Source organism: Cokeromyces recurvatus (assembly GCF_025118155.1).
Source record: "Cokeromyces recurvatus strain NRRL 2243 chromosome Unknown BX663scaffold_13, whole genome shotgun sequence".
In the NCBI taxonomy this organism is placed as follows: Eukaryota; Fungi; Mucoromycota; class Mucoromycetes; order Mucorales; family Mucoraceae; genus Cokeromyces; species Cokeromyces recurvatus.
This window is the reverse complement of record NW_026251399.1, coordinates 91,025-114,679: the sequence shown is the minus strand read 5'-3', so window position 1 is coordinate 114,679 and position 23,655 is coordinate 91,025. Positions and strand designations below refer to the sequence as shown.

Sequence of the window (23,655 nt, the reverse complement as noted above, 5' to 3'; positions counted from 1 at the left end):
TTATGTAATATACTTTATCACTACGAACTACTTCCTCGGATGATATATGTCTTGTGGTTCTTTTTATTATAACGGTTTGTTCCGTTCATGATAATAAGGTATTCTAATTTATCAACAATGGTATATAACACAGCATTATGGAAATACACATACTAGTATAAATATTTATTTATTTTACTTTTTTTTTTTTTTTTTTTTTTTTTTTTTTTTTTTTTTTTAAAAAAAAAAAAATAGGGGAAATGAACTGAATTATACATGCTGAATATGAGTTATATATATATATATGTATTTATAGTATTATAATTATTATTATTATTATTATTAAAAAAAAAGAGGTGCCTTTATAATTTAAGCATCTGCACTCGCTGATAAAATACGAACAATACGTTTACGACCTTCTCCAGATATATTAACAACGCCTTGTTCTTGTAATGCCTTCAATACATCCTCAAATGTCTTATTATCCATAGGCTAACAGTCATAATAGATATATATAAATAAATAGATAAAGTAAACCAAAAAATCATCTAATTCAACTTACCACTTGACTTTGTTCGTTAAATTCTCTAAATAATCGATTATAGTCAATACGACTTGTTGTATAAGAGGACAATTTAGAAAGTAAGGCTTCCTTCATACTATTTTGAAGATGACGCTCATGAGAGGCAGTACCAGATAAGATAAGATCCATATCAATACGTCCTGTCTTGGGATCGGTAGCATAATCTTTAATGGCTTCACGTAAAAGACGTGAGGCTTCTTCTACATCCTCTACTTCAACCGTAGCTGACATTCTCATACGTGCATGGGCCTCTGACATTCGAATCATCGATTCTAATTGACGTGTTGTCGCTGTCACACGCTTTTCAAATCCTCCTCTATCTTGTCCTTGCTTACGTAATTCAACATAATGATCCACAAGTCGATTGCCCGCTTCTTCACTCAAGATCGGATGAACCTTTTGTCGTGCATAATTAATGTATTTTGTTAAAAGTTCAATATGAATAATATCTTGTCCTGCTGTTAATGGATTATCTTCCATATAAAGTGAAACTAAATGTTTAGCAAGTCGACGATCTGAATCTTCATCCACTCGATCCAAAATCAGATAGAGTAAATCAAATCTAGACAAAAGAGGGGGTGGTAAATCGAGATTGGCAGGCACAGACAAGTGTTTGTTCCATCGTGATCCAATAGGATTAGCAGATGCACAGATGGAGGTTCTCGCGTTGAGTGTGGTGATAATACCTGCCTTTGCAACTGATATCGTCTGTTGTTCCATCACTTCATGAAGAACAGATCGTGTAGCATCTGACATTTTATCGAATTCATCAATACAACAGATACCACCATCACTCAATACAAGCGCACCACTTTCCAAGACCAATTGACGTGAATCTGGGTCTCGAGTGATATAAGCAGTTAAACCAACAGCTGAAGAGCCTTTACCAGATGTATAAACACCACGTGGTGCAATTTTATGAACATACTGGAGAAGTTGAGATTTACTCGTACCTGGATCACCTACAAGCAAGACATTGATATCTCCTCTAAATCGAGGTGCTCCTGACTTTTTAAATGTCTTGTGTGTACCCCCAAATAACTGTAGTAGAACGCCCTTTTTAACATCCTCTAATTCATAAATACTAGGTGCTAATGAACGTGCCAAGGTTTCATACAAATTGGGACGTTGTTTTAATGCTAAAATCTGTTCTTCATCCGATGTTGTAACTACTTGAATTTCATCACTTTCTTCATAACTAATAAATAAATAAATAAATAAATAAATAAAATTTTCATTCAACAAAAACTAAAAAAAAAAAAAAAAAAACTTACGCTTCAGGTCCGAATTCAGATCTAACTGTATTATCCACTTGCATACGTTTTTTATCTGTACGTTTGATATGAACCACATCTAGATAAGTTCTAAAGAGAGCACGAATGGTTCTTTGCTTAGGATTCACTCTAACAGGAACACTTCTAAAAACACCTGTCACTTCTAAACGATCACCTGGTTTCGCGACATCTACTAAATCATCATACAGACATAAGGTGACTGTTTGAGGTGTTTGTCCATCAGGAACTGTATCAGGTGTTTCTTGAATTCTGGCTACCTGTTTGTCGCTAAAGACACAACGGTTATGAACCAGGGTCATACAATTCTCTGAATTACATGCTTCTCGTCCACATCGAGTAGGCTCTATGATTCTACCACGATCAACACCTACTGTCACTGTATAGTCACATACTAAACAACGGAAAAAGGCTTCTTTCATATCTGGAATAATGGGTGAAGCACGAATCATTAAACCCTTGATTGTAATTAATTGATCCACATCTATAATACAAAAAAAAAAAAGAGTTTAATCAATTTATATGTGTATCTATTTATTGAGCATGACTTACTTTGAGGGTCCAATTCTCTCATATTAACTGACTCTGCTAAATTATAAGGACGAATCTATATGTACATATATATATATATAATTAACTATACAAGAAAAAAAAATACAAATAAATATATAAAATAGTCTTTACCTTTAAGCTAATACCATTCACATCTAGATTGGGAAATAGTCGCACATAAAATTCAGTAATTGTATGGTCTAATAATGAAATGATTTCTTGAGGATATTTTACAAGTTGATCATACAACTTGTGAGACTCGGGATAAGCTTTTAAATTTCGACAATCCAAGTTGACACTTGTTGCATTTGTCTCATAGATATGTGTCAATAATTGAGGATAAAAAGGTTGTTTATCAGTTTCAGTGATCATCTCGTTCATGCGACGTTTACGATGAGCCAAGGTAAAGTTATTCAAAAAGTTACGGAAGGTTGAAATAACTTCATAGACATTTACGGTTGTACCCCAAACAAGACGAACAGCAAGAGAGGGGTCTGACTCTTGTGTATCAACGTTAAGTGCACTTGACATTTCAGCGCCCATAATACTGGGTGTTTGAGGAATATAAGGTGTACGAATAAAGGTTGTATTCCCTGTGCGTGGTGTACGTGGTGAATCATAACTACGGGTGGGTGTTGAGGGATAGACTAAAGGTGATGTAGCGGCATCCCCTAAAAGAGTAGAGGAGAGCTCTGATCGTCTATATCTTGCACGAGAAGGTGATCCAGGTTCGAGTTGAGAGGAAAGAAGTTCAGAACGTCTACTAAAATAACGACCTGGTGTATCAGGTATATTATCGGATGGTGTAAATTGGCTACTCATATGAAGATTTATACGAATTTATATATGTATATATAAAAAAAAAAAAAAAGGAACCAAATAAAAAACAAAAAAAAAAAAATGAAAAATAAAAAAATACGCGATACGCGTTAAAAAAAAAGAGGTGGCTTGTCCCTTTTTCGGAAACTTAAAATATCTCGCGTAGTCAATTTTCATGACGTCAATTATTTTTTGGTAGCTGTAAAGAAGAACTTGAATTTAAATTATTTATTTTATTTTACTTTATTTTATTTTTGTTAATTACTTAAATGAGCACAACTAAAGCCGATATAAATAAACAAGGTTGGGAAGACTCTGTAAGTATCTCTTTTTTTTTTCTCCTTTTGTTTTGTTTTTGACACATTCACACTTTGTTATTCAATCTTTATACATGTATTGTACTGTAGGAATTTCCTATTCTTTGTGAAACTTGTTTAGGTGAAAACCCATATGTTCGCATGGTAAAATCGATCTATTTAAATTAATGAAGAAATGTATATTAATATATATATATATATATATATATATATACCATAAAAACTAAAATAAAAAAAAAAGACAAAGCAACCTTATGGTAAAGAATGCAAAGTATGTATAATGTTATTCGCAAGTTAGTTTTATCAACACATAAATTAACAACTAAAATTACTCAGATCTGTCAGAGGCCTTATACTGTTTTTCGTTGGATGCCTGGTACAAATGCGAGATATAAAAAAACAGAAATTTGTCAGACGTGTGCTAAAGTCAAAAACGTGTGTCAGACGTGTATTTTGGACTTACAATATGGTAACATATAAGTATATATTTATTACAATAGACAATGTTAACATTTTCATTTGTATAGGTTTACCTGTTGAAGTAAGAGATAAAGCATTGCATTTAAAATCAGAAGCACCTTCTACAGATATCAATAGACAATATTTCGCGCAAAATCTTGCCAAAAAAGTAAATACACATGTATTTTCAAGCTATATTTCAATAATAATAATATTAACACACTCCTTTATAGGTTGAAGAAGGTGAAGGTATCTTTAATCCTGGTAGATTATCATCTCAAAGTCGAGAAATATTAGAAAAATTAGCTAGAAATGAACCTTATTATAAACGTAATAGAGCTCACATTTGTTCATTTTTCCTAAAGGGTGAATGTAATCGTGGTGATGCTTGTCCCTATAGACATGAACTCCCCGAAGAGAATGAAAAAAATATGAAACAAAATATCAGAGATCGTTATCTTGGTCAAAATGACCCAGTTGCTCACAAAATGTTAAGTCGTGTACGTAATGGAGGATTAATACCACCCGAAGATAAGAATGTGGTAAGTAAATATGATTTTTATATCATATATAAAAAAAAGAAAAGGGCTTAACATTGTATGATTATATATAACAGACCTCCTTATTTATTACTGGTGTTGAAACAGAAGTTACTCAAGAAGACTTGAAGTAATATATGACGACTGTCCATACCATTTTTACTACATACTTACTTTTTTTTTATTATTATTATTTAATAGGGATTTTTTTTATGTATTTGGTGAAATTAAATCGATTGTTGTGTCTCACAAGACAAAGTGTGCATTTGTCAATTTTATTACAAGGACATCAGCAGAGCTTGCAGCAGATAAAATATCCGACGTTGGCTTGAATTTGAAAGGACATTCACTTAAAGTTGTTTGGGCTAAACCTAAACCACAACACATTAAATCAAGTAAGGGAGTAGCTGTGTAATTTTTTGGAACTTGTAATTCCCCCATTTGACATATGATAGAGTCGGCTACAAACATGGACTACTCACTTTTATAACTATTAAATAGTCTGAATAAACTAGCTTGTAAAGTATATCATCTATTTTTAAACAAAAAAAAAAATCGGTTTCAAATTTATCTTTATAAGAATAATATTTATACCTCCTTTATTTTATTTTATTTTTGTAAAGGGAGAGGTTTCATCTATATATTTATATATAAAAAAAATTCTTTTTTTTTTTTTTTTTCGTTTCCTTTTCTCTATTATAGAATCATGGTTATCATTAGTTCAAACCAAAGGAAGCCACTATTACTATCGACCCTATTTCTCGTTTTCTGTTTAATTTTCTTTTTTTGGCCCTTAAAAATGATGAATAACAACCCCTTAGAGCCAGTTGCCTCTTACACGCCTTTAATCCAACATCCCAATTTACCCGATCCAAATAAACCACCTGCATGGCAAAACACCACTCGTGCTAAAGCGGCCTTTGTCATCTTAACTCGTAATGAGGAACTTGACGCTCTTCGAAGATCCATTCAACAATTAGAAGCAAGATTCAATCATAAATTTAATTACCCCTACGTATTTTTAAATGATGTCGAATTTACTCCAGAATTTAAAGAATTAACTTCGAGTTTAACGAATGCAGAAACAAAATATGGTAGTTTATAAATATATATATATGTGTGTGTGTAAGTCTTTTTAACTTGATTTTATATATATATGTATATAAAGGTCTTATTCCAAAGGAACATTGGAGTTACCCAGCATGGATAGATATTGAAAAAGCAGATAGACTACGAAAAAAAATGGGAGAAGACGGTGTTATTTACGGTGGTAGTCTTTCTTATCGACATATGTGCAGGTTTATTCATATATAAAAGAACGATTGAACAAGATCAAATTTTTTTTTTACAAGTCTATTTATTATTATTATTATTATTAGATTCGAAAGTGGATTCTTTTATAGACATCCTTTAATGGAAGAATATGAATATTATTGGCGTGTTGAACCAGGTGTCGAATTTTATTGCGATATCGATTATGATCCCTTTTTGTATATGAAGGAAAACAACAAAAAGTATGGTTGGACGATTTCATTAATTGAATTTGAAGAAACTATTCCAACTTTATGGGAAACAACAAAAAAGTTTATAAAGGAACATTCAGACATGATTCCTAAAAAGAATCTAATCGACTTTATTTCCAATGATAATGGTCATAGCTATAATCTATGTCATTTCTGGAGTAATTTTGAAATTGGGGATTTAAAGTTTTTAAGAAGTCCTGAATATTCTGCCTTTTTTGATTATTTAGACAAGTCAGGTGGATTCTTCTATGAAAGGTAAAAAAAAAATATATACAAATTTATAAAAAAATAGAAGCAATTTTATTTTAATTTTATTCAATCTCTCTTTCTTTCTTTCTTCCTTCCTTCCTTTCACTCTCTTTTTTTTCTTTCTTTCTTTTTTTTTTTTTTTTTTTTTAATTGGGGGAGGGAGGGGGATTGAACTGTATTGAACATTTTAGATGGGGAGATGCACCTGTACACACTATTGCTGTTAATCTCTTTTTAAACAAGTCACAAGTTCATTTCTTTAATGACATTGGATATAAACATGAACCTTTCATGCATTGTCCTGTTGTACGAGAATTACAAAAGAAGTGTCATTGTAATGCAGAAGATAATTTTGGTAACAAATAAAAAAAAAAAAGGGGGAGAATTGAGAACTGTGACTCAATATTTTATTTTTTTAGATCTTACACCTAATTCTTGTTTGCGTAGATGGATTGAAATTTCATAATAAAGAACAGCTTAACTCTATTTGTAGCCATATATAGGCAATACATATTATTTTAAATAGAGTAAAGGATATCGTGTCTAAGAGATTAATGGTTAGTTAGTTAGTAGAAGGGAATGGAAAGAGAGAGAGAGAGAGAGTTTATATAAAATTGGTTACAATGACTCTTTATCATCAATTGAGGGATTATTATCATATATAAAGTGTACAATTATAGACACAAGTCTTTTTTTTTTCTATCATAATTTATTCTGAAAGAGTAAAATAAGGAACTTCTTAGTGTATTAACATGTATGTGTAGTAACAATGTTTCCTTGTCTTTCTAACAATACTGTGTCCAAGTTCTGTAATACATTCTCTAAAATATCAGATTTATCAAGTTTTACCATTTCTGGGTATTTGTATAATTCTAGTCTCTATTGTTAAAAAAAAAAAAAGGAATTAATACATTAAATAGCAATAATAATGGGCTCTTCTTTTATTAACCTCTGGATCAGATGATGGTAAGGTATTATTCTTGTTATTTATATTACAAACATCTGCAATTAAATCTAAAGCTTTTCCAATTGAAGTTTTCTATTGTGTATGTCTTTTAAGTAATTAACGAGATTTTATATTCACTCTTATATACACTATACCTTATTCAAAAATACGGGCCTAGTTGAATCCTTTGAACTAACATAAAGATAGATACGAGAATGAATGGGTATAGAAGAACCCTCAATGCCTTTAGCTTGAGATTTCATCTTCATTAATTCTACTATACCACCTGGCTTCTTACTCACTATTGCTTTTTTTATCTTAAGACTACTTTCAACAAGAGGCTTATTATGATGGAATGTTTTCGATAGTTTTTCTTGTGCTGCAAGCTTTCTATCTTGTTTCTTTTGCTCATTTTCATTTAACGAAACACAGTGATGTGAAGAAGGATATCGATGTCTAAACAATAGATGTATATATACATCAGTAACTATAAGCATCTTTATATATCAAGTAATTACGCTAAACAAAATTCTTGTTCACATCCGTTACAATGAACAGGCCCTATATAAGGATCAATGGCATGACAGCCGTCAACTGCACAATCTCGATTAATCATCTTTTTCATGCTTGTATCATTAGAATATAAATATAATTGACAGTATGATATTTTATGTTTCTCAAGCTATAGTTTAGATATCGTTAATGACTCCCGCTCATTTTTTTTTTAGGCTTTCTTACCGCTTGTTCAGGATTCATGCTCTCGGGTGCTTTAATAAGATGTTGGCAAACATTACATTGAGCTAATTGGTTGTTAACTTGATTCCATTGAAGACATTGATGAGATAGAGGAAGTCTATGATCACCACTTAAAAAAAAAAAAGTCAATAGATGTATACACATCATTGTTGATTAATTACCAGAATGTTTGTTTGCAGAATGGACATGCAATAGGTAAAAAGTCTTGTATAATAAGGTTAAAAGAAATAGGATAGTTAAACATTTCAGAATTCGTTTTTACCTAATGAATTACAATCTGAGAGTTGACAATGTTTTCCAACTTGTGGCAGTTCCATAAGGTAATCAAAATAAAAAAGAAAAAGAATTAGAAATAGAAATAGAAATAGAAATAAAAAGAAAAGAAAAGAAAAGAAAAAAGAAAAGAAAAAAAATAGTAAATGATGAATAAGTCACAACACATGTCAACATGAATAGTTTTATTATCACACTATTTTACAAATGTATATAAATAAAATGAATCTGATCTTGGAGGGGGAAGCTTTTTTCTTTTTTTTTTCCTTTCTCTTTTTTTTATACATATATATAGATTAAGCAGTTGTTGCTGTTGTTGTTGTAGCTTCTGCTGGTGTAGATATAATATCATTGACTACTTTCTTTTTATCAGCCTGCCTCTTGTTATGTTGAAGGATTTTTGATTTTAACTCCAAAGCCTTTTCACTAAATAAATTCTTATCCCTCGTTTCCAGCAAATATTTATCTAATCCACCCTTTTTATCAATTGTACGCATAACAGCTGTCGTCACTTTGACTTCAATGAATTTGGAAAGTGATTCAGAGTATAATTTCTTGTTTTGTACATTGGGTAACCAGTTACGTCTTGTCTTTTTCTTTGAAAATGGATTATTGTTACCGAATTGAATATGTTTCCCACCAAATAATCCTCTTTGAGCTCGTTTGAAGGTTGCTCTAGCAAGTGCATAAGCTGGTTGTGCAGATAACATTTATAATTAAAAAATAAAATAAAATAAAATAAAATGAAACGTGTTAGTTTTTCCGGGGCAGAGGAATACCCCCCTTTTTTTTTGGTTTTCGCCTATAATAGTATATTTCAAGTCACGATGGTGACTTTTTATTAACTTGAAAAAAAAAAAAAAAAAAAAAAAGAAAAGGAAAGGAAAGAAAAAGAAACAAATTATGCTGTTCAATTAAGTATATATATTTTTTTTTCCTGCTTAATGATAGAAGATTATCCAGAATACATTATAGGAGAGAGAACTAGTAGTGTAACTTTATTTTATCTTTAAGCATTACCCAAGACTACTCATAAGCTATAATTAGGAAGGAGAAAAACGATATCATGTAAAATGGGTTGGTTGCGATGTTGATGATAGCACATGGGAAACGAAAGAAAAGATGGAATCGTAAGGAAACATACATAATTTACAAACACACACACACACACACACATATATATATATATATACATGTATAGTATAGTATTAAAATGAAGAATTTAGTGAATGGCCATCATCAGTAAAGAATTACAAAAACGATATAGCGAATAAGACACTAAAACGATACCAACTACCAAAACAAGATCCAGGTCTGGAGGAAGCTGTATTTAACTATACGAATACAGTAGAAGATTGGGAATCAGAGGTTGCCTCGATTGACTATGTAGAAAGATCAAAGATTCCTGGCCTTATCGTATATATTCGATGGTAAACGAAAAATAAATAAATAAATGTACATGTAAAATAATTTGTTTATTTAGGAAAAATGGATATAGAACTGTTCATCATTCTTCAGAAGTTTATTTAAAATGCCCACAAAAAGTAAGTAAAAAAAAAAAAAAAAAAAAAAATGAGCGGATAAACTGGTTTGTCTATTTATTTATTTATTTATTAACTCTCGTGTAGATGATTGAATATTTTGAACAATTTGCCATTTTTAATGAAATCTTCGATGAAGACTAGATGAATTCTATATATAGAAGAAAGCATGAAAAGAGTCCACTTGTACATAACTATTATTACGCTCATCATCTATTTGTATCTTGTGATATATAAAGGAGAATATTCTTTATTTTTTTATTTTTTAAACATTATATGTAAGAACAACTTTTTTTTTTCATTAAACGAGAGAATAAATACTATTTTTTTTTCTTTTTTTTTCTTTTTTTATATACTGGGTAAACTAACAAGTGAAGGAAAAGCATAAGGTGTGTTATGATTACTTTTGTTATCATGTATCTCGTGATCATTAATGATTTCTTCCATAAAGAATTGAACTTCTTCATCTTCTTGTTGTGGATAAAAAGAAGGTAATTTACAGATAGGATCTTCTGGTGGAGAAAATAAATAACTACTACTACCACCACTACTACCATCACTTACACTACTATTATTATTAGGAATATTAATAGCCGCTGTACCTTCTATTAATCTGTCTATTTCGTCATCCAATGTACTAGATGGTTTTTTAATAGAAGAAGATGCTTTCCAATGAGATATCCTACTACTATTATTTGTTAAAGTAGAGAATTGATCGTGATAATAAGAGGGCTGTCGCTGTTGATTTCCTCTTCCTCCCCCCAGATCATTGGTAGGAGTAAATAAATCATTTAATGAGGAAGGAAGCATAACAGATGAGTCATTCAAAAAATAGTCATTATTAGGATAGAAAGTACTGCTATTTCTAACCGAAGATGATAATCGATGGTTGTTATTATTATATAATGACGGATCGTGAGTAGATGTTTCACGTGGCAGCAAGCCAGTATTTGTATTATTAGGATGATGTTGTGTAGCAGCAGCATGAAAATTCTGAAAAAATGAAATAGCAGGTGGAGCAGATGTTCCAGTAGCAAAATCATGAAGATAAGAATGCTGCTGATGAGGAGAAAAAGCGTTAGGCATCATGATTTGATCTGCTGTATTCGTTTTTTTTCTTATTATAGGAGGAGGAGAAGTAGATAACAAATAACGGTTGTAAGATGACATAGTATGTAATAACGCACATTTTGTACCAAATTTACAATTCCCCTTTATAAAATATTTACAGACTGCTGCTTCCGAAGAAAGATCTGAGTTGTGGGAAAATGTACAATTAGTTCCTGCTGTACAAGTACCTTGTTTATAAAACTTGCAGGGAACATGAGATAAGTTGGAAACTAACAAAAAAAAAATTAAAAATAAAATAGAGAAAGAGAAGAAATTACTTACGTTTAATCATATTATTAGGAATTGAATAATGATTACTTTTATTATTGTTTTGGAAAAAAGAAGAATCTGATGTACGTGTTGTTGTCCTTTTATGCTGCTGAAGTTGTGAAGGTGAACTTTTTGAAAGTAAGTCAAGTGCGAAATCAGGAGAAGAAGAAGGATAAAATGTCAAGTTTTGGTCTGTCATATAAAAAATAAAAATAAAAATAAAAAACAACAATAAAAAAAGAGAGAGAGAGAGAAGAAAGAGAAAGGAATAAAGAAAGAAAGAAAAAAAAAGGGGGGAAAGGAGAAAATACGTTGTTGTATAGCAGCCCTTTTTAATAATTAAAAGCTCCGGAAAAAAAAGTAAGTCATGCGCACATACACAATTATAAGTTACACATATAATAAATTTGCTTAATAAAAAGTAAAAAGGACATATTATGTTCCATTTGGCGGTAATTTTTGTGCATAATAAAAAATTTAACCAGCGATTAAGAAATTTTCAGTCAGCAAGTTCACAGAATCCAACTAGCAGACTTTTATTGTGAATATATTCAGATTGAGTATAATTATTTTATTCATCAAACTTCTTACCTAGACCAGCTCAATAGATAGAAAGTATATAAATATAAAAAACAACAACCCCTTTTGGGCACAAGGGTAATAAATGTGGAGGGAAAAAAAAGGGGGGGGAGAAAGTAAATGGGAGTGCATATATCAGATCTAATTTGTTTGCAGCTAAATAATATTGATAACAATGGTTGTAGCCCGATAGTCATATTATGTTGTGTCAGGTCAATGAACTATAACATTTGCTGTAAAAGTATCCAATGTACTAATCTAGAAATTGATTTTGAAAGTTATTGAAATAACATGTCGAGGATATAGCAATAGTTATAGGTATGTGTATACGAAAGAATGCAAGCTGATGTTTTTTTTCTTGTATAAAATGGGCTTTAGTGAGCTTGTGCTATTGATATGAACTAAGTTTAAATATCCCACTAAATAGCCTTCGTAGAAACCGACAACTATGTTTTTTTTTTATCAAAGAATAGGATTTATAAATTTTAATTTTCACTTTGCCTTTTCCCCAATTTATAAAAATAAATAGTTTCAATTAGCATTAGTCATTTGTTTAATTTGTATTTCTTTTTTACTAACTATTTTTAATTTACTATACATGTTGTAATCTTTTTTTTTTATGAAGAATATTTGATGGAAATGAAATAATGAATTGTGGAGGGAAAGAATGCCCTTTGTTACTCCTATTTAAAGCATTCATATTTTGGATTCTTTTTTATGCTTGAACATACTTCTCAATGATACGCTAAGACTAAGAGTCATTGTTCAAACAATTAGTATTTTAAAGTTTTAGTTAAACTTGCATTATAGTGTTACAATTTGATATTCAATATTCAAAAAGTACTTTTGACTTATTTAGCATTCGATATCTCTTTAGAGTTTTTCTGAATGAGGTTTCTTCTTTCATGTAGCTCAAAAGAATTGTTGGCTTAAATGCATTATCAGGGATTCCATATATTCTTGCATGCTATTGTTTTGGAAGCCTGACCTCTTGATTATTTATGACTATAGACACTAAGTATACTTATTGTTTGATTTTATACTTTGAACCAATAATCAACTAGTTAGATGATTTAATACTAGTTTTTTTTTTCTTCTTCTTCTTTCTTCACAGTAATGATTAAATAATGTACAAGTACTTCAATGTATCATTAAACAATTCAAAGATATTGTCTCTTTATACAAAGACTGTTACATAGTATCCTGTTATATCTATTCTCTAGCAGTCTTTGTTACAAGTAATTTTTTATTTTATTTTATTTTTTAATTGAAAAAAAAAGATGAATTCACAAAATAATCATCTGCTTATCAGCACTTTAATCTTGTACACACATTATGCAAAAAGTAGTGTTACTATTATAATTTATTCTATAATAATTTACTCAAATTTGATACTATGACTTTCAAAGGTAATTTGTCCGCCACGATAGGATCCCCTCTTCTTTTTATTTTTCTCGGCTCTAAATCGATCTCCACGAACCTTAATTAAATCTTGAGATGCTTTCCATCCATATGAATTTACATCAGAACCTCCTTTGGCTTCATATGAGTTATCTTTTAATCGATCATCTAAAAACTCTACTTCTTCAGGCTTGACTCTTTGAAAAGGTGTACCTTGTTTACGAGGTTTCTTTTCTTTTTTAATACTATTAATTTTAATTAGATAAAATGTTTTTTTTATTCAAGTTATTAGGGTAAGAGTATATGTAGACATGTGATGTTGTGTTTTATAATATATGCAAAAAAAAATAAAGCTATGTTTTATGGGTAAAAAAAAAAAAAGTTTTTTATAATTACCTATTAGCTTTCTTAGGTGATGGTTCATTTTCAGCAGCATCTTCTGCTTTACGTTTAGGAGAGTTACTAGCATCAACCATGGTAATATCTGTATCAGCATTACTACTTGAGCTATTAGAGTCGGAACTATTGCTAGATGAGGATGAGCTACTAGACTTAGAACTCTTAGAACTCTTAGTAGAATCAGAGTCACTATCTTCAGAATCAGAGTCACTGCTAGAGTCGGAATCACTATCTTCAGAATCAGAGTCGCTGCTAGAGTCAGAATCACTACTAGACTCGGAATCGCTGCTAGAGTCAGAGTCGCTGGAACTAGAGTCAGAGTCGCTGGAACTAGAGTCAGAGTCGCTGGAACTAGAGTCAGAGTCGCTGGAACTAGAGTCAGAGTCGCTGCTAGAGTCAGAGTCACTAGAACTAGATTCAGATTCACTGCTAGAGCTAGATTCAGATTCACTGCTAGAACTAGATTCAGATTCACTGCTAGAACTAGATTCAGATTCACTGCTAGAGCTAGAGCTAGATTCACTGCTAGAGCTAGAGCTAGATTCACTACTGGAGCTAGAACTAGAACTAGTTTCAGACTCACTCTTTTTTTCTACCTTTTCTTCTTCATCAGATGATTCAGAATCACTGTCAGATTCAGAGCTGCTACTGCTACTAGAATCAGATTCTTCTTCATCAGATGATGATTCACTGCTGCTAGAAGAACTGCTAGATTCTTCCTTCTTTTCTTCATCATCAGAAGAATCGCTACTTGATGATGAGCTATTAGAACTATTGGATTCTTTCTTTTCTTCTTCGTCAGAAGATTCACTGCTAGATGATGAGCTGCTGGATTCTTCCTTCTTTTCGTCAACATCCATTGAATCATCACTGTCATCACTGTCATCACTATCATCACTATCAGAGCTGTCGGAAGAACTATCAGAAGAACTATCAGAAGAGCTATCAGAAGAACTATCGGAAGAGCTATCGGAAGAGCTATCGGAAGAGCTATCGGAAGAGCTATCGGAAGAACTGCTAGAAGAACTGCTAGAAGAATCATCATCATTATCTGATGAATCCTTCATTTCAACATCCTTCTCTTCATCAGATGAACTGTCACTACTTGATTCATTTCTATATAAAATAGTTAAAAAACACTACTTCCACACACACACACACATATATATATATATCCTTACTTGGATTGAAATTGTTCAAAAATGGTAGCTAAATTTTTCTTTGTCTTCACTTTATCAATCTAATAGAAAAAAACATACATAAATAAATTTGTTCTCAGGGAATATTTTATATTTATATTATAATAGTACTTACAGAAGGGTTTTTCTCTTTTAAAATTTTAGCAGCCTCAGTTTGCCCATTTTCAATGAGATATTTGTAAACAAGAGAATCAAGTGTAGAAGGCATTGCTTTCTTAGACTGTAACAATAAAAAAAAAAAGGGAGAGAGAGAAAATGCTCGTAACGTTTTTTTTATTGTTTTTTTTAATAGTGTGGCTTTTAAAAAATGACTGCTTTTTAACACAATAACAACATTCTGTCATTGATGTCTTGGAAAACAATTCATAACTGTTTTTTTTTTTTTTTTTTTTTTTTTTTTTTAGGATTACAACCATGTTAGTGTTTTAAATTCTATCCTATTTTGTTATTCGATAGCGTGCTTTCTAAGCCATGCTGATTTTCTCTTGTGCTAACACTTGATATGCACAATTCCTACTTCTCTTATCTTCCAGCTTGCTTTCAAAATATATATACTCTATGAATACTACTTAAGCTTTTAAATTAATAATGTGTCCATCAACAGCTTTCATTGCAAGCCTTTATTAAAAGCATAGCTTGAAGCTTTATTATTATACATACTTGGTGGTAATTTTAATGCTATTATTTCATCAAAGATTCTACATCTATTAGCTTATGTTAGTGTAGACGCTTTTGATTAAACTCGCTTTATATAAGTTTGTTGGTGTTGTTGTTGTTGGTTTTTTTTTTTTTTTTTTTACTCAAAGCATATGTTATCCTTTATTATAAATAAAATAGATAGAAGAGAGAAATATTTTATAAGGGGTATTTTTTTCAATGAATTGTTAAATATTGTCTTCTGAAACCAGAGATACCAATAATTGTATCAATAATACCAGGATGTGATGACACAAATTGAAATATAAGCCAAATTACCATCACTATATTTATATATAAAATGTGAGTTTTACTTTATATGTATAAAGAAGTTTTTTTTTTTTTTCCTTTTTTTTTTTTGTAGATTACTTACAGCATAACATAGGAACCCAGAACGAAAATAATCGCTTATCTCGACGTTTTTTTGCTATTTGTATTGTGGGCTGTTGATTGCTTGTTGGTGGCTCTTCGTCTGTAGCCTCTTGTTGTTGTTCAATAAAACTACGAGCTCCCATTGCGTATGCTAACGCCATATACCAAGCTAATTGTTCTTCTGGCTTGTTGTTTTGTGATTGGCTAAACATGTTGGCAAGCATTGTTGTAGGACTAGGGAATTGTAAGAGATCCGCTAGATTCTTAAGATCAGTCGTCTTTGTGGGCATATTATTTTTAATATTCTGAAGAAAACTTGTGGTATCATTGCTTGGTTGCTGAAAATGTGATAGAGTACGCTGCATCCAACTCATTTCTTTTGTTAATGGTTGCTCATCATCATCGCTTGTATCAGGGATGGTATGAATAGGTTCAGCATCCATAATTTCATCTGCTGAATGTACCTTGTTTTCTTCAGTACTAAGGTATTGAATTGAGGTAGGACTCACATTCTTTTCTTCTTCTTCTTCATCATCATCATCATCAGTTGATGTATAGGATACAAAGCTCGACCACATTTGTGATGGTAAACTTTCTTTACAATCACTTAACCAAACACTACTGTCATCATCTTCATCAAAGGAAGTATCGATATCAGCACTCTGAGCATCTGAAGAAAGATAGTCTTCAGCTTCGGAGGGAGTCTCTTCAAGGAGAATAGCTCGAATAGCATCAGATTTAGTTAATTCAAATGGCCGTTTATTCCATAAATTAATGATATCTGGATCTGCATGACCTTTTGTAATTAAAGAACGAACAACTGCCTCATGCCCATACCATACAGCGTAGTGCAAAGCTGTATATCCATTTTTGTCTACAGCATTAACATCACAACCAAGCTCAATGAGAGTCTCGGTAAGTCTTGGAAAACCTAACATAGCAGCAAAATGAAGCATTGTATGTTGCTGAGGATTTGCTAATGATACGTCAGAAGAATCTACATCATTAAAAGTCTTCATAATTTCAAGAACTTGAATAATATGTTGTTCTAGGGCTAAATTATTATTTTGTTGATGTTGTTGTTGTTGTTGGTTATTATTATTATTATTATTATTATTATTTCCACCTTGGACAATGCGCATGGCAATCTCTCGTGCATCTTCTACTTTGCCAGTCATTTTGAGTCCAACCACTTGTAGCGCCAACTCCATAAGAGCGCGATCATTTTCATTATAGTAAGTGAAAAGCATTACATCCTGGCTTTCAACCACAAGTGGATATTCTTTAAAGGAGACAACAACAGTGCCAGCTTCTGCAGCCGGAGGTAAAATACAGACAAGTGTGTTAGGAGACCAATAATGAGTACTAGAAGCAGCAACATCACCAAACATGCAAGTGAGACCGGTTCTAAAGCCACTGCCTAACAATGTCACTTCAACGCCACCAAAGGTAGGGCCTTCAGAGGGAATTAAACGCTGTAATAAAGGCCGCTGTTCTAATGGTGGTGGTTGTGGCATAATAAGTTTTTCTGAAAATGCTGATATCGGAGAATCCATAGGAGACTGTAAGGTAGGTGGTCTAGGCTGAATATGGTAAGGTTGTGAAGAGAAATAATTTGGAGCAAGAGCTGGACGATTTTCAACATTAGGTGATTTATTAGAATTAGCTATTGTTGTACGAAGACGTTTTCTTCCTGGCTTGACTTTATTTGATTTATGGTCATCTGTAATCATTATAGGTGGTGACATCCCTGTTGCTACTCGTTTCCCAGTATGATCATGCATTTCGAAATAAATACAAAAGCCGAGCCGCTCATTATGGTGTCGACAATAACATGTGATACGAGTTGGAAGAATGGTATCTCCTGAACTAAAATCAACCATCTCTGAGCAATTGAATAGTAATATTTTCTGTTCTTCTAAAGCAGTATTTTCTTGTATGTTGACTTTATTCTCTTTTCTTCGTTGTGATCTTTTACGTTCTCTTTGAATGCATCCTACACAAGTCATTACTTTTCGAGAAGGGTCACTTGCACAGATAACACGAGCAGTTAAAAATAGCATTTTTTCAGGATTTATGATAACTGATTTATCGTCTAAGATTTGACGTTTTAACTTATCCTTGGCAACCATATGCTCAGGTAATTTAAGATGAGACCACCATTGAGCTTTATCGCCATCATCAGTAACTAATTGAATACATAATTTGATTTGTGTTTCTACACGAGACTTTGCCCCTGTTTGTGGTACACCTAATACTCTAATTTGCATCCTATAATACGAAAAAGTAAGTATACAATATATGTGAATGAATTTATCTTATTTACCCTGGAAAAGTATTTGAAGTAATATTATTGTTATTTTTTTGTAGTTGCTGTTGTTGCTGTTGTTGCTGTTGTTGTTGCTGCTGCTGCTGAATTGGCCTAAGAAAAAGAGATTTATTAAAGTTTATAAACAAAATAATAAATGCTTTTTTTTTTGTCTTATTTTACTGCAAGTTAAACTGTTGTTGCATAGAATATCCAGTTAAATAGTCTGTAAAATTTTTTGCAAGATTTGGAATAGCCTATAATGTAAACAACAAAATTTAATCTTCTTTTACAAAATGAAAATATACATGTATACTATATTTATTTATATTTTTCTTACAGTATTAATTCCTGACCAAAATGTAGGAGCTGTTATAGTTGTTGTAGTTGTTGTTGTGGAAGTCATTTCAGTTGAATTAGGTAAAAGAGGGTCCACAAGACTTGACATATTTGAAGTATTCTGCTGTTGCATAAAATATAAAGGATTATCTGGAGAAAGTTGATCTAATTTATAAAATAAAGATTGATCGATAAAAGAAGATTTCATAACATCATCATGTGGTTCAGAAGTAGAAGAACCTGATGGTGAATCACATGCATTGAAATTGTCTTCACTTGCAACCGAGCTATGAAGGTCCATTAATGGACTTGACATTTTAATGAAAGATAAAGGAAAGAAAACGATTATGAGTTTATCTAAGAAAACAGGAAAAAAAAAATAAATAAATAAATAAAAAACTTATATCGTTTATCCAATCATGATCAACTATTATTGCTCGGTACTTGTGTGGAGCTAAATTTAAAAACTCTCATCACGAGAATATGATATTAAGCTTAAATAGCCTAAAGAGGAAAACAAAAAAGTTTCAGATATATAAGCCTAGAATTATATAATGGCATAACATAATGAAATTCTCATACGCTTTTTAAAAAGACTAACACATTTGTTATCATCATACATTTATTATTCTTTGAAGAAAACTGAGTAATTTATATAGCGCTTCCTTCTTTTCTAAAATTTATATTTAAACACCGACACTACTTTGCCATAGTTCAAAAAAGGAGAAAAGGAACTAAGAGACAAGAGGAAAAAAAGAGTAAACTCAAACGTGAGCAAGGAGGAAAAGAAATTACTCTGTCTGTATTGGAAGAGGTGGAGTGAAAGTAGAATTACCACAAGATTAGGACGAAATATCTCCATTCTTAAAGAAAAATGTTGCGGCTGCATTTTGGATAGAGGAGCAAAGTTTGGAGAGAACTCTCAATAAGCGGTTATGTTGGATTCTAAAGGCTTCATTATCGTTATCCATTTTGGATAAATTGGCAAATTTGAGGTCTCGAAGGTAATCACCGTTGTAGGGGTTGAAATTCTGTATTTTGGACAATCTTGAATTTAGCTAATCGATTTTTGAATTCAAGTACATAGTCAAAATGTATTAAGTAAGCGACTACGTTGATGGTGAGGTGGTGTCTATTTAATGTACAGACGTTGTAGACACCTAGTTTTTTTTTTGAGTTTGTTACGAATCGTACCAATGTAAAGTCAGATTTTAATAGAGAAGTAAATAAAGATAAGGCCTTAGTTAGGCGATGGGGGGCTAGAAAAAGCGAGTGGTTAATTCTATTTTACGAGCTTGGTGCTCATGTTTATCACGAGAGAAAAAGTTTTTAATGTAAGTAATTTTGGCGGGATTACGCCAAGGAGGAAAAGCGAAGTTTATAGTTGAGATGGGTGTAGACTGTGAAGAAGGAATAGGAGCAAATGCAATGGAGGTTGAGGAACCTAATTTATTCTGACCATTTTGATCTTGGAGTAAACTTTTCAGATTTTGGATCTCATGCTGAGCGTTGGCAGGTTGAGAAGACAAATGGAAAAATGTAGTTGATCATTACTGCTATCAGTAGTTAAAGGGGTATGAATTTCATTGATAAGATAGAAAGGAAGGGAATTGGTATCTATTGTATTAAATAGAGCGGTGTGTAGCTTGTAAGCGTGTATTTGCTTAGTGCAGGAGGAACATTTGAATCGAGGTTGAGGAGAAGCCTGTTTTGTAGACCTATGCCTATAAACTGAAGTTATTTTATTACAACAAGGACAACTAATTTAGTTTTTATTTACTGTAAAAGCTGTCAAAAGATCTTTCACTTGGAAGAGTGGAAGTAGTGCTGTTGTTGTTAGCTCTTTAGAAGAACTTCGATCGGGTATTATTTCAAATTAGATTCGAAATAAATGCTTTGAATTGAAGGGTAAGTAGAGACTATAGTATGAAAATGTTTTTGCAGTTGAACTTTCTAGAAAAAGAAAGTGAAATTTTTTTTATCCAAAACCTAATTCAAACAGACGGGTTTGCTGTAGATGGTGTTGTTGTTGCTAACAAAGCTTCAAATTCTATTAAACCAATAATTTAATATAAAGTTGTTATCTGAATCAGAAGATAGGAAGATAGACAAAAAATGGATGGATTTTCTCTATGAGGACAAATGTGACTACAGCTGCTTATAGCAATAGTGAGATACCGCATCAGATTAGAAAATCAGTCACTAAAAAATCATATTATTCTTTCATAGGATCTAAACATCATAAAAGAAAACAGCAATAGAGAATAAAGCAGTAAAATGTGTAATATTTTCTTAAAAACACCAGCACTAAAAACCGTCAGTTTGCCATGACACACTGAATATATCACCTACATTATGCTTCGTGTAAAAGAATACTATCCTTCAATGGATCATGTGCTTCATTTGTATAGGGGATTTTTTTTCCTATTACTAAAGTTTACAATGTGCTAGGCAAGAAACGGTAAATATTTTTAATAAATAGAAGAAAAGAAAGAATAAGATTAAAAATAAGGAGAATGGGGTGAAGAATAAAAATCTTCTTATGAATCTTCCCAAACTATAAAAGAGATATGGTAAAATAAGCACAAATATTTTGTGAATGATAACATACTTATTGCATAGTGGGCAAAGAGGTATGTATTGGACACACACACTCACACACACACACACATATATATATATATATCAGGATAATATGAAAACTCCAGTTATAGCCTTTGGGAATAGAATAGTTAAAAAGGACACTGACAAGTTTAAAGATATTCAAGCAGGAGCCACCCATGCATAGTGGAAAGAATTGTTGAATATATACAAACACGATGCTTTGATTGTAGCTACTATAGGTGAACATAGAATACCCAAAGCAATTAATTATTACTGCTCTGCTAATACCAATTTAACAAATATGCTTTTATATGAAACAGACCTGTCATTCATCATGCTTTAAATGAAATTTTACGTTTCTAATAATAGGCTATTATGGTGTCCTCTTAGCTTGCCAAAGCTGTAAGATACTGTCTGAATGTGAATACAATGCTGCAAAAAATATCCACCATATCTCTAGTGAGATAATAACTGGTCGAGATCATCCTTCTGCATTCTCTTATCAGAAACAATAACATTATCGTCTCGAACACGGGGTTTTCCTAATGGAAAATTTATATTTTTTTAGGTAAATCTATTTTTACTACTCAAAATTGTACTGTTTAATATAACTTTTTTTTTTTAACTAGTCTCGATTTCATCCGAAAATACTTCATCTATTGTTTCTTTCCCCCTGAGTCTATTAAAGGCTTTTAATTCACTTTAAAGAAGAACTTCCTCGGACAATTTTTATATATAATTATCAATGTGCTCATTGGGTTTAAATTTTGTCAATAAATAAAACATATATTTTAAAGGTACTATAAATTTACATAAGGCCCTCTTTTTTTTTCTTCTTACATTAAAGAGAAAAGCCTTCTTCCATAACCCCAGACTATGGGGCTATACAGTAATATGATAATAAACAAGTTGAAAATGAATACTACATATGAAATCATCATCATTATTTCCCCCTACCCTCTCCCAACCCCGGAAATTAGGAATCATTAATATAGGTAACATGCATATAAGTAGTAGTACTAGTAGTAATAAGGAAAACTATCACATAGAATTTATAATGATTATTTTTATTCAAAATCATTGATCTCTTACTTTCTTAAATGAATATGTATACATGTATATTATTATTATTATTAGTTTACCGAATCTCAGGGGCTTCATCAAAATGTATTTTTGATATCATGTGCGCTTTGTGACGACTCTTTATTTTTCTTTGACCTTTCTTCTTTTCTTTGATATAATGACTGAAGGAGAACTAGGAAGTTCTGCTACTCGCCATCATCGTCACAAGACAAATCAACATTCACGCCTAAGAACAACTTCACCTAATGATGATCTGGTAGCTGCTGCTGCTGCTGCTACTACTACTACTACAACAACTACAACTTTTACTTATATCTATCCACAACAACCTTTTTCAGTTCAATATTATCAATCACCTACTGATCATCACTATGGGAACAGTTATCCAGGATCGTCTATTTTACATTCTCATCATCTTCTTCATTACCCACATCCTTCAAGTCCCCCTTTTAGTCCTACCTTACTTCTTTCATCAGCAAACAATCCTGCGTTTGTTTTATCACCTCCTTTACTTCCACAGCAAAATACCATAGATAAGAATTATGACTTATTAGATACTCATTCACAAAATGTTTATGTACGTGGATTATCATCAAAGGAAACTGATGAAACATTCTACAATTTGTGTAAAAAGTAAAGTATAGAACATATAAAACATCATAATATAATTAATTAAATTCTTATAGTTATGGTTCAATTAGCTCCTCAAAAGCTATCCTTGATCAAAAGACAGGTAAATGTAAAGGATATGGATTTGTAATGTATGAAAATCCAAAACATTGTCAACAAGCCATTCAAGGTTTAAATACATTAGGATACCAAGCTTCTTTAGCTCGTATAGGACAAGTGAAGTATATAATACATATATATATAAGCAATATAAACCAATCTTTTTTAATCTTTAAAAAAAAAAAGGAATCATTTAGTTCTCGTTTAAAAAGTCTCCAAGATGAAACATCGACGAATATTTATATCTCTAATTTGCCTTTCAATATGAATGAACAAGTAAGGCAGTCATAGTCATTTATAAGTACTCTACGATATAATGAATTTATATTTAGGATCTAGAGGAATTATTTAAACCATATCCAGTTTTATCCAATCGTATATTACGTGACCAGAATACTGGTTTAAGTAGAGGTGTTGGATTTGCAAGGTAACCAATTTGTCATATAGTTAGTTGTAATATGTATAAACATAAATATACTATGTTAAAGATTAGTGAATCGGCCTTCTGCTATGGCAATTATTGAAAAATTTAATGGATATTCAATTTCAGGCTCATCATTAGCTCCATTACAGGTTCGTTTTGCAGATTCACCTGCACAGAAGAAGTTAAAACATCAAACAACTACAAACAAAAAGAGCCCAGCTAATCTTATTATAAGACCTGTTATGCCTGTTACTCCAGAGACAATATTGGGCATTGCTCCACCATACTCTTCAATTTATCATAGATAAACAGCT

At 31.6% G+C, this 23,655-nt stretch overlaps 12 protein-coding genes across 12 annotated transcripts; 4 read left to right on the top strand and 8 right to left on the bottom strand.

Moving 5' to 3' along the window:
* Positions 1 to 532: 532 nt before the first annotated feature.
* BX663DRAFT_435018 (MCM2/3/5 family-domain-containing protein) lies at positions 533 to 3,228 on the bottom strand (the record flags this gene model as incomplete). Its single annotated transcript, XM_051523094.1, has 4 exons — positions 533 to 1,760; positions 1,837 to 2,338; positions 2,407 to 2,461; positions 2,539 to 3,228. 4 exons carry the CDS (start codon positions 3,226 to 3,228, stop codon positions 533 to 535), a joined length of 2,475 nt encoding a protein of 824 aa, XP_051382585.1.
* Positions 3,229 to 3,458: 230 nt separating this feature from the next.
* On the top strand, positions 3,459 to 5,094 carry BX663DRAFT_509794 (uncharacterized protein). The gene is made up of 8 exons (XM_051527674.1): positions 3,459 to 3,542; positions 3,633 to 3,686; positions 3,784 to 3,813; positions 3,879 to 4,011; positions 4,070 to 4,170; positions 4,235 to 4,543; positions 4,618 to 4,670; positions 4,742 to 5,094. The coding sequence occupies exons 1-8, from the start codon at positions 3,495 to 3,497 to the stop codon at positions 4,953 to 4,955; spliced, it is 942 nt and encodes a 313-aa protein (XP_051382584.1). The 5' UTR covers positions 3,459 to 3,494; the 3' UTR covers positions 4,956 to 5,094.
* A 106-nt stretch (positions 5,095 to 5,200) lies between these two features.
* BX663DRAFT_509788 (glycosyltransferase family 15 protein) lies at positions 5,201 to 6,940 on the top strand. The gene is made up of 5 exons (XM_051527673.1): positions 5,201 to 5,634; positions 5,709 to 5,838; positions 5,920 to 6,318; positions 6,504 to 6,667; positions 6,732 to 6,940. Exons 1-5 carry the CDS (start codon positions 5,247 to 5,249, stop codon positions 6,776 to 6,778), a joined length of 1,128 nt encoding a protein of 375 aa, XP_051382583.1. The 5' UTR covers positions 5,201 to 5,246; the 3' UTR covers positions 6,779 to 6,940.
* BX663DRAFT_509784 (uncharacterized protein) lies at positions 6,896 to 8,460 on the bottom strand. The gene is made up of 7 exons (XM_051527672.1): positions 8,277 to 8,460; positions 8,176 to 8,218; positions 7,997 to 8,123; positions 7,777 to 7,940; positions 7,414 to 7,714; positions 7,262 to 7,351; positions 6,896 to 7,191 (listed from the first exon to the last, which is right to left on the bottom strand). The coding sequence occupies exons 1-7, from the start codon at positions 8,329 to 8,331 to the stop codon at positions 7,060 to 7,062; spliced, it is 912 nt and encodes a 303-aa protein (XP_051382582.1). The 5' UTR covers positions 8,332 to 8,460; the 3' UTR covers positions 6,896 to 7,059.
* On the bottom strand, positions 8,287 to 9,129 carry BX663DRAFT_63433 (uncharacterized protein). Its single transcript, XM_051532271.1, has 2 exons — positions 8,573 to 9,129; positions 8,287 to 8,483 (listed from the first exon to the last, which is right to left on the bottom strand). The coding sequence occupies exon 1, from the start codon at positions 8,995 to 8,997 to the stop codon at positions 8,584 to 8,586; it is 414 nt and encodes a 137-aa protein (XP_051382581.1). The 5' UTR covers positions 8,998 to 9,129; the 3' UTR covers positions 8,287 to 8,483; positions 8,573 to 8,583.
* A 62-nt stretch (positions 9,130 to 9,191) lies between these two features.
* On the top strand, positions 9,192 to 10,216 carry BX663DRAFT_509779 (uncharacterized protein). Its single transcript, XM_051527671.1, has 4 exons — positions 9,192 to 9,417; positions 9,514 to 9,717; positions 9,771 to 9,831; positions 9,916 to 10,216. The coding sequence occupies exons 1-4, from the start codon at positions 9,410 to 9,412 to the stop codon at positions 9,970 to 9,972; spliced, it is 330 nt and encodes a 109-aa protein (XP_051382580.1). The 5' UTR covers positions 9,192 to 9,409; the 3' UTR covers positions 9,973 to 10,216.
* On the bottom strand, positions 10,118 to 11,485 carry BX663DRAFT_509778 (uncharacterized protein). Its single transcript, XM_051527670.1, has 2 exons — positions 11,221 to 11,485; positions 10,118 to 11,168 (listed from the first exon to the last, which is right to left on the bottom strand). Exons 1-2 carry the CDS (start codon positions 11,405 to 11,407, stop codon positions 10,177 to 10,179), a joined length of 1,179 nt encoding a protein of 392 aa, XP_051382579.1. The 5' UTR covers positions 11,408 to 11,485; the 3' UTR covers positions 10,118 to 10,176.
* Positions 11,486 to 13,018: 1,533 nt separating this feature from the next.
* Positions 13,019 to 13,977, bottom strand: BX663DRAFT_509773 (SRP40, C-terminal domain-containing protein). Its single transcript, XM_051527669.1, has 2 exons — positions 13,585 to 13,977; positions 13,019 to 13,433 (listed from the first exon to the last, which is right to left on the bottom strand). The coding sequence occupies exons 1-2, from the start codon at positions 13,662 to 13,664 to the stop codon at positions 13,166 to 13,168; spliced, it is 348 nt and encodes a 115-aa protein (XP_051382578.1). The 5' UTR covers positions 13,665 to 13,977; the 3' UTR covers positions 13,019 to 13,165.
* A 599-nt stretch (positions 13,978 to 14,576) lies between these two features.
* BX663DRAFT_509770 (uncharacterized protein) lies at positions 14,577 to 15,082 on the bottom strand. Its single transcript, XM_051527668.1, has 2 exons — positions 14,902 to 15,082; positions 14,577 to 14,827 (listed from the first exon to the last, which is right to left on the bottom strand). Exons 1-2 carry the CDS (start codon positions 14,992 to 14,994, stop codon positions 14,765 to 14,767), a joined length of 156 nt encoding a protein of 51 aa, XP_051382577.1. The 5' UTR covers positions 14,995 to 15,082; the 3' UTR covers positions 14,577 to 14,764.
* Positions 15,083 to 15,569: 487 nt separating this feature from the next.
* On the bottom strand, positions 15,570 to 18,247 carry BX663DRAFT_509769 (uncharacterized protein). The gene is made up of 3 exons (XM_051527667.1): positions 18,181 to 18,247; positions 15,856 to 18,125; positions 15,570 to 15,766 (listed from the first exon to the last, which is right to left on the bottom strand). The coding sequence occupies exons 2-3, from the start codon at positions 18,122 to 18,124 to the stop codon at positions 15,660 to 15,662; spliced, it is 2,376 nt and encodes a 791-aa protein (XP_051382576.1). The 5' UTR covers position 18,125; positions 18,181 to 18,247; the 3' UTR covers positions 15,570 to 15,659.
* BX663DRAFT_509767 (uncharacterized protein) lies at positions 18,247 to 18,853 on the bottom strand. The gene is made up of 2 exons (XM_051527666.1): positions 18,503 to 18,853; positions 18,247 to 18,419 (listed from the first exon to the last, which is right to left on the bottom strand). The coding sequence occupies exons 1-2, from the start codon at positions 18,815 to 18,817 to the stop codon at positions 18,342 to 18,344; spliced, it is 393 nt and encodes a 130-aa protein (XP_051382575.1). The 5' UTR covers positions 18,818 to 18,853; the 3' UTR covers positions 18,247 to 18,341.
* Positions 18,854 to 22,345: 3,492 nt separating this feature from the next.
* Positions 22,346 to 23,649, top strand: BX663DRAFT_486402 (uncharacterized protein; the record flags this gene model as incomplete). The annotated part of the gene is made up of 5 exons (XM_051524675.1): positions 22,346 to 22,821; positions 22,875 to 23,034; positions 23,104 to 23,193; positions 23,250 to 23,344; positions 23,406 to 23,649. 5 exons carry the CDS (start codon positions 22,346 to 22,348, stop codon positions 23,647 to 23,649), a joined length of 1,065 nt encoding a protein of 354 aa, XP_051382574.1.
* Positions 23,650 to 23,655: the final 6 nt, after the last annotated feature.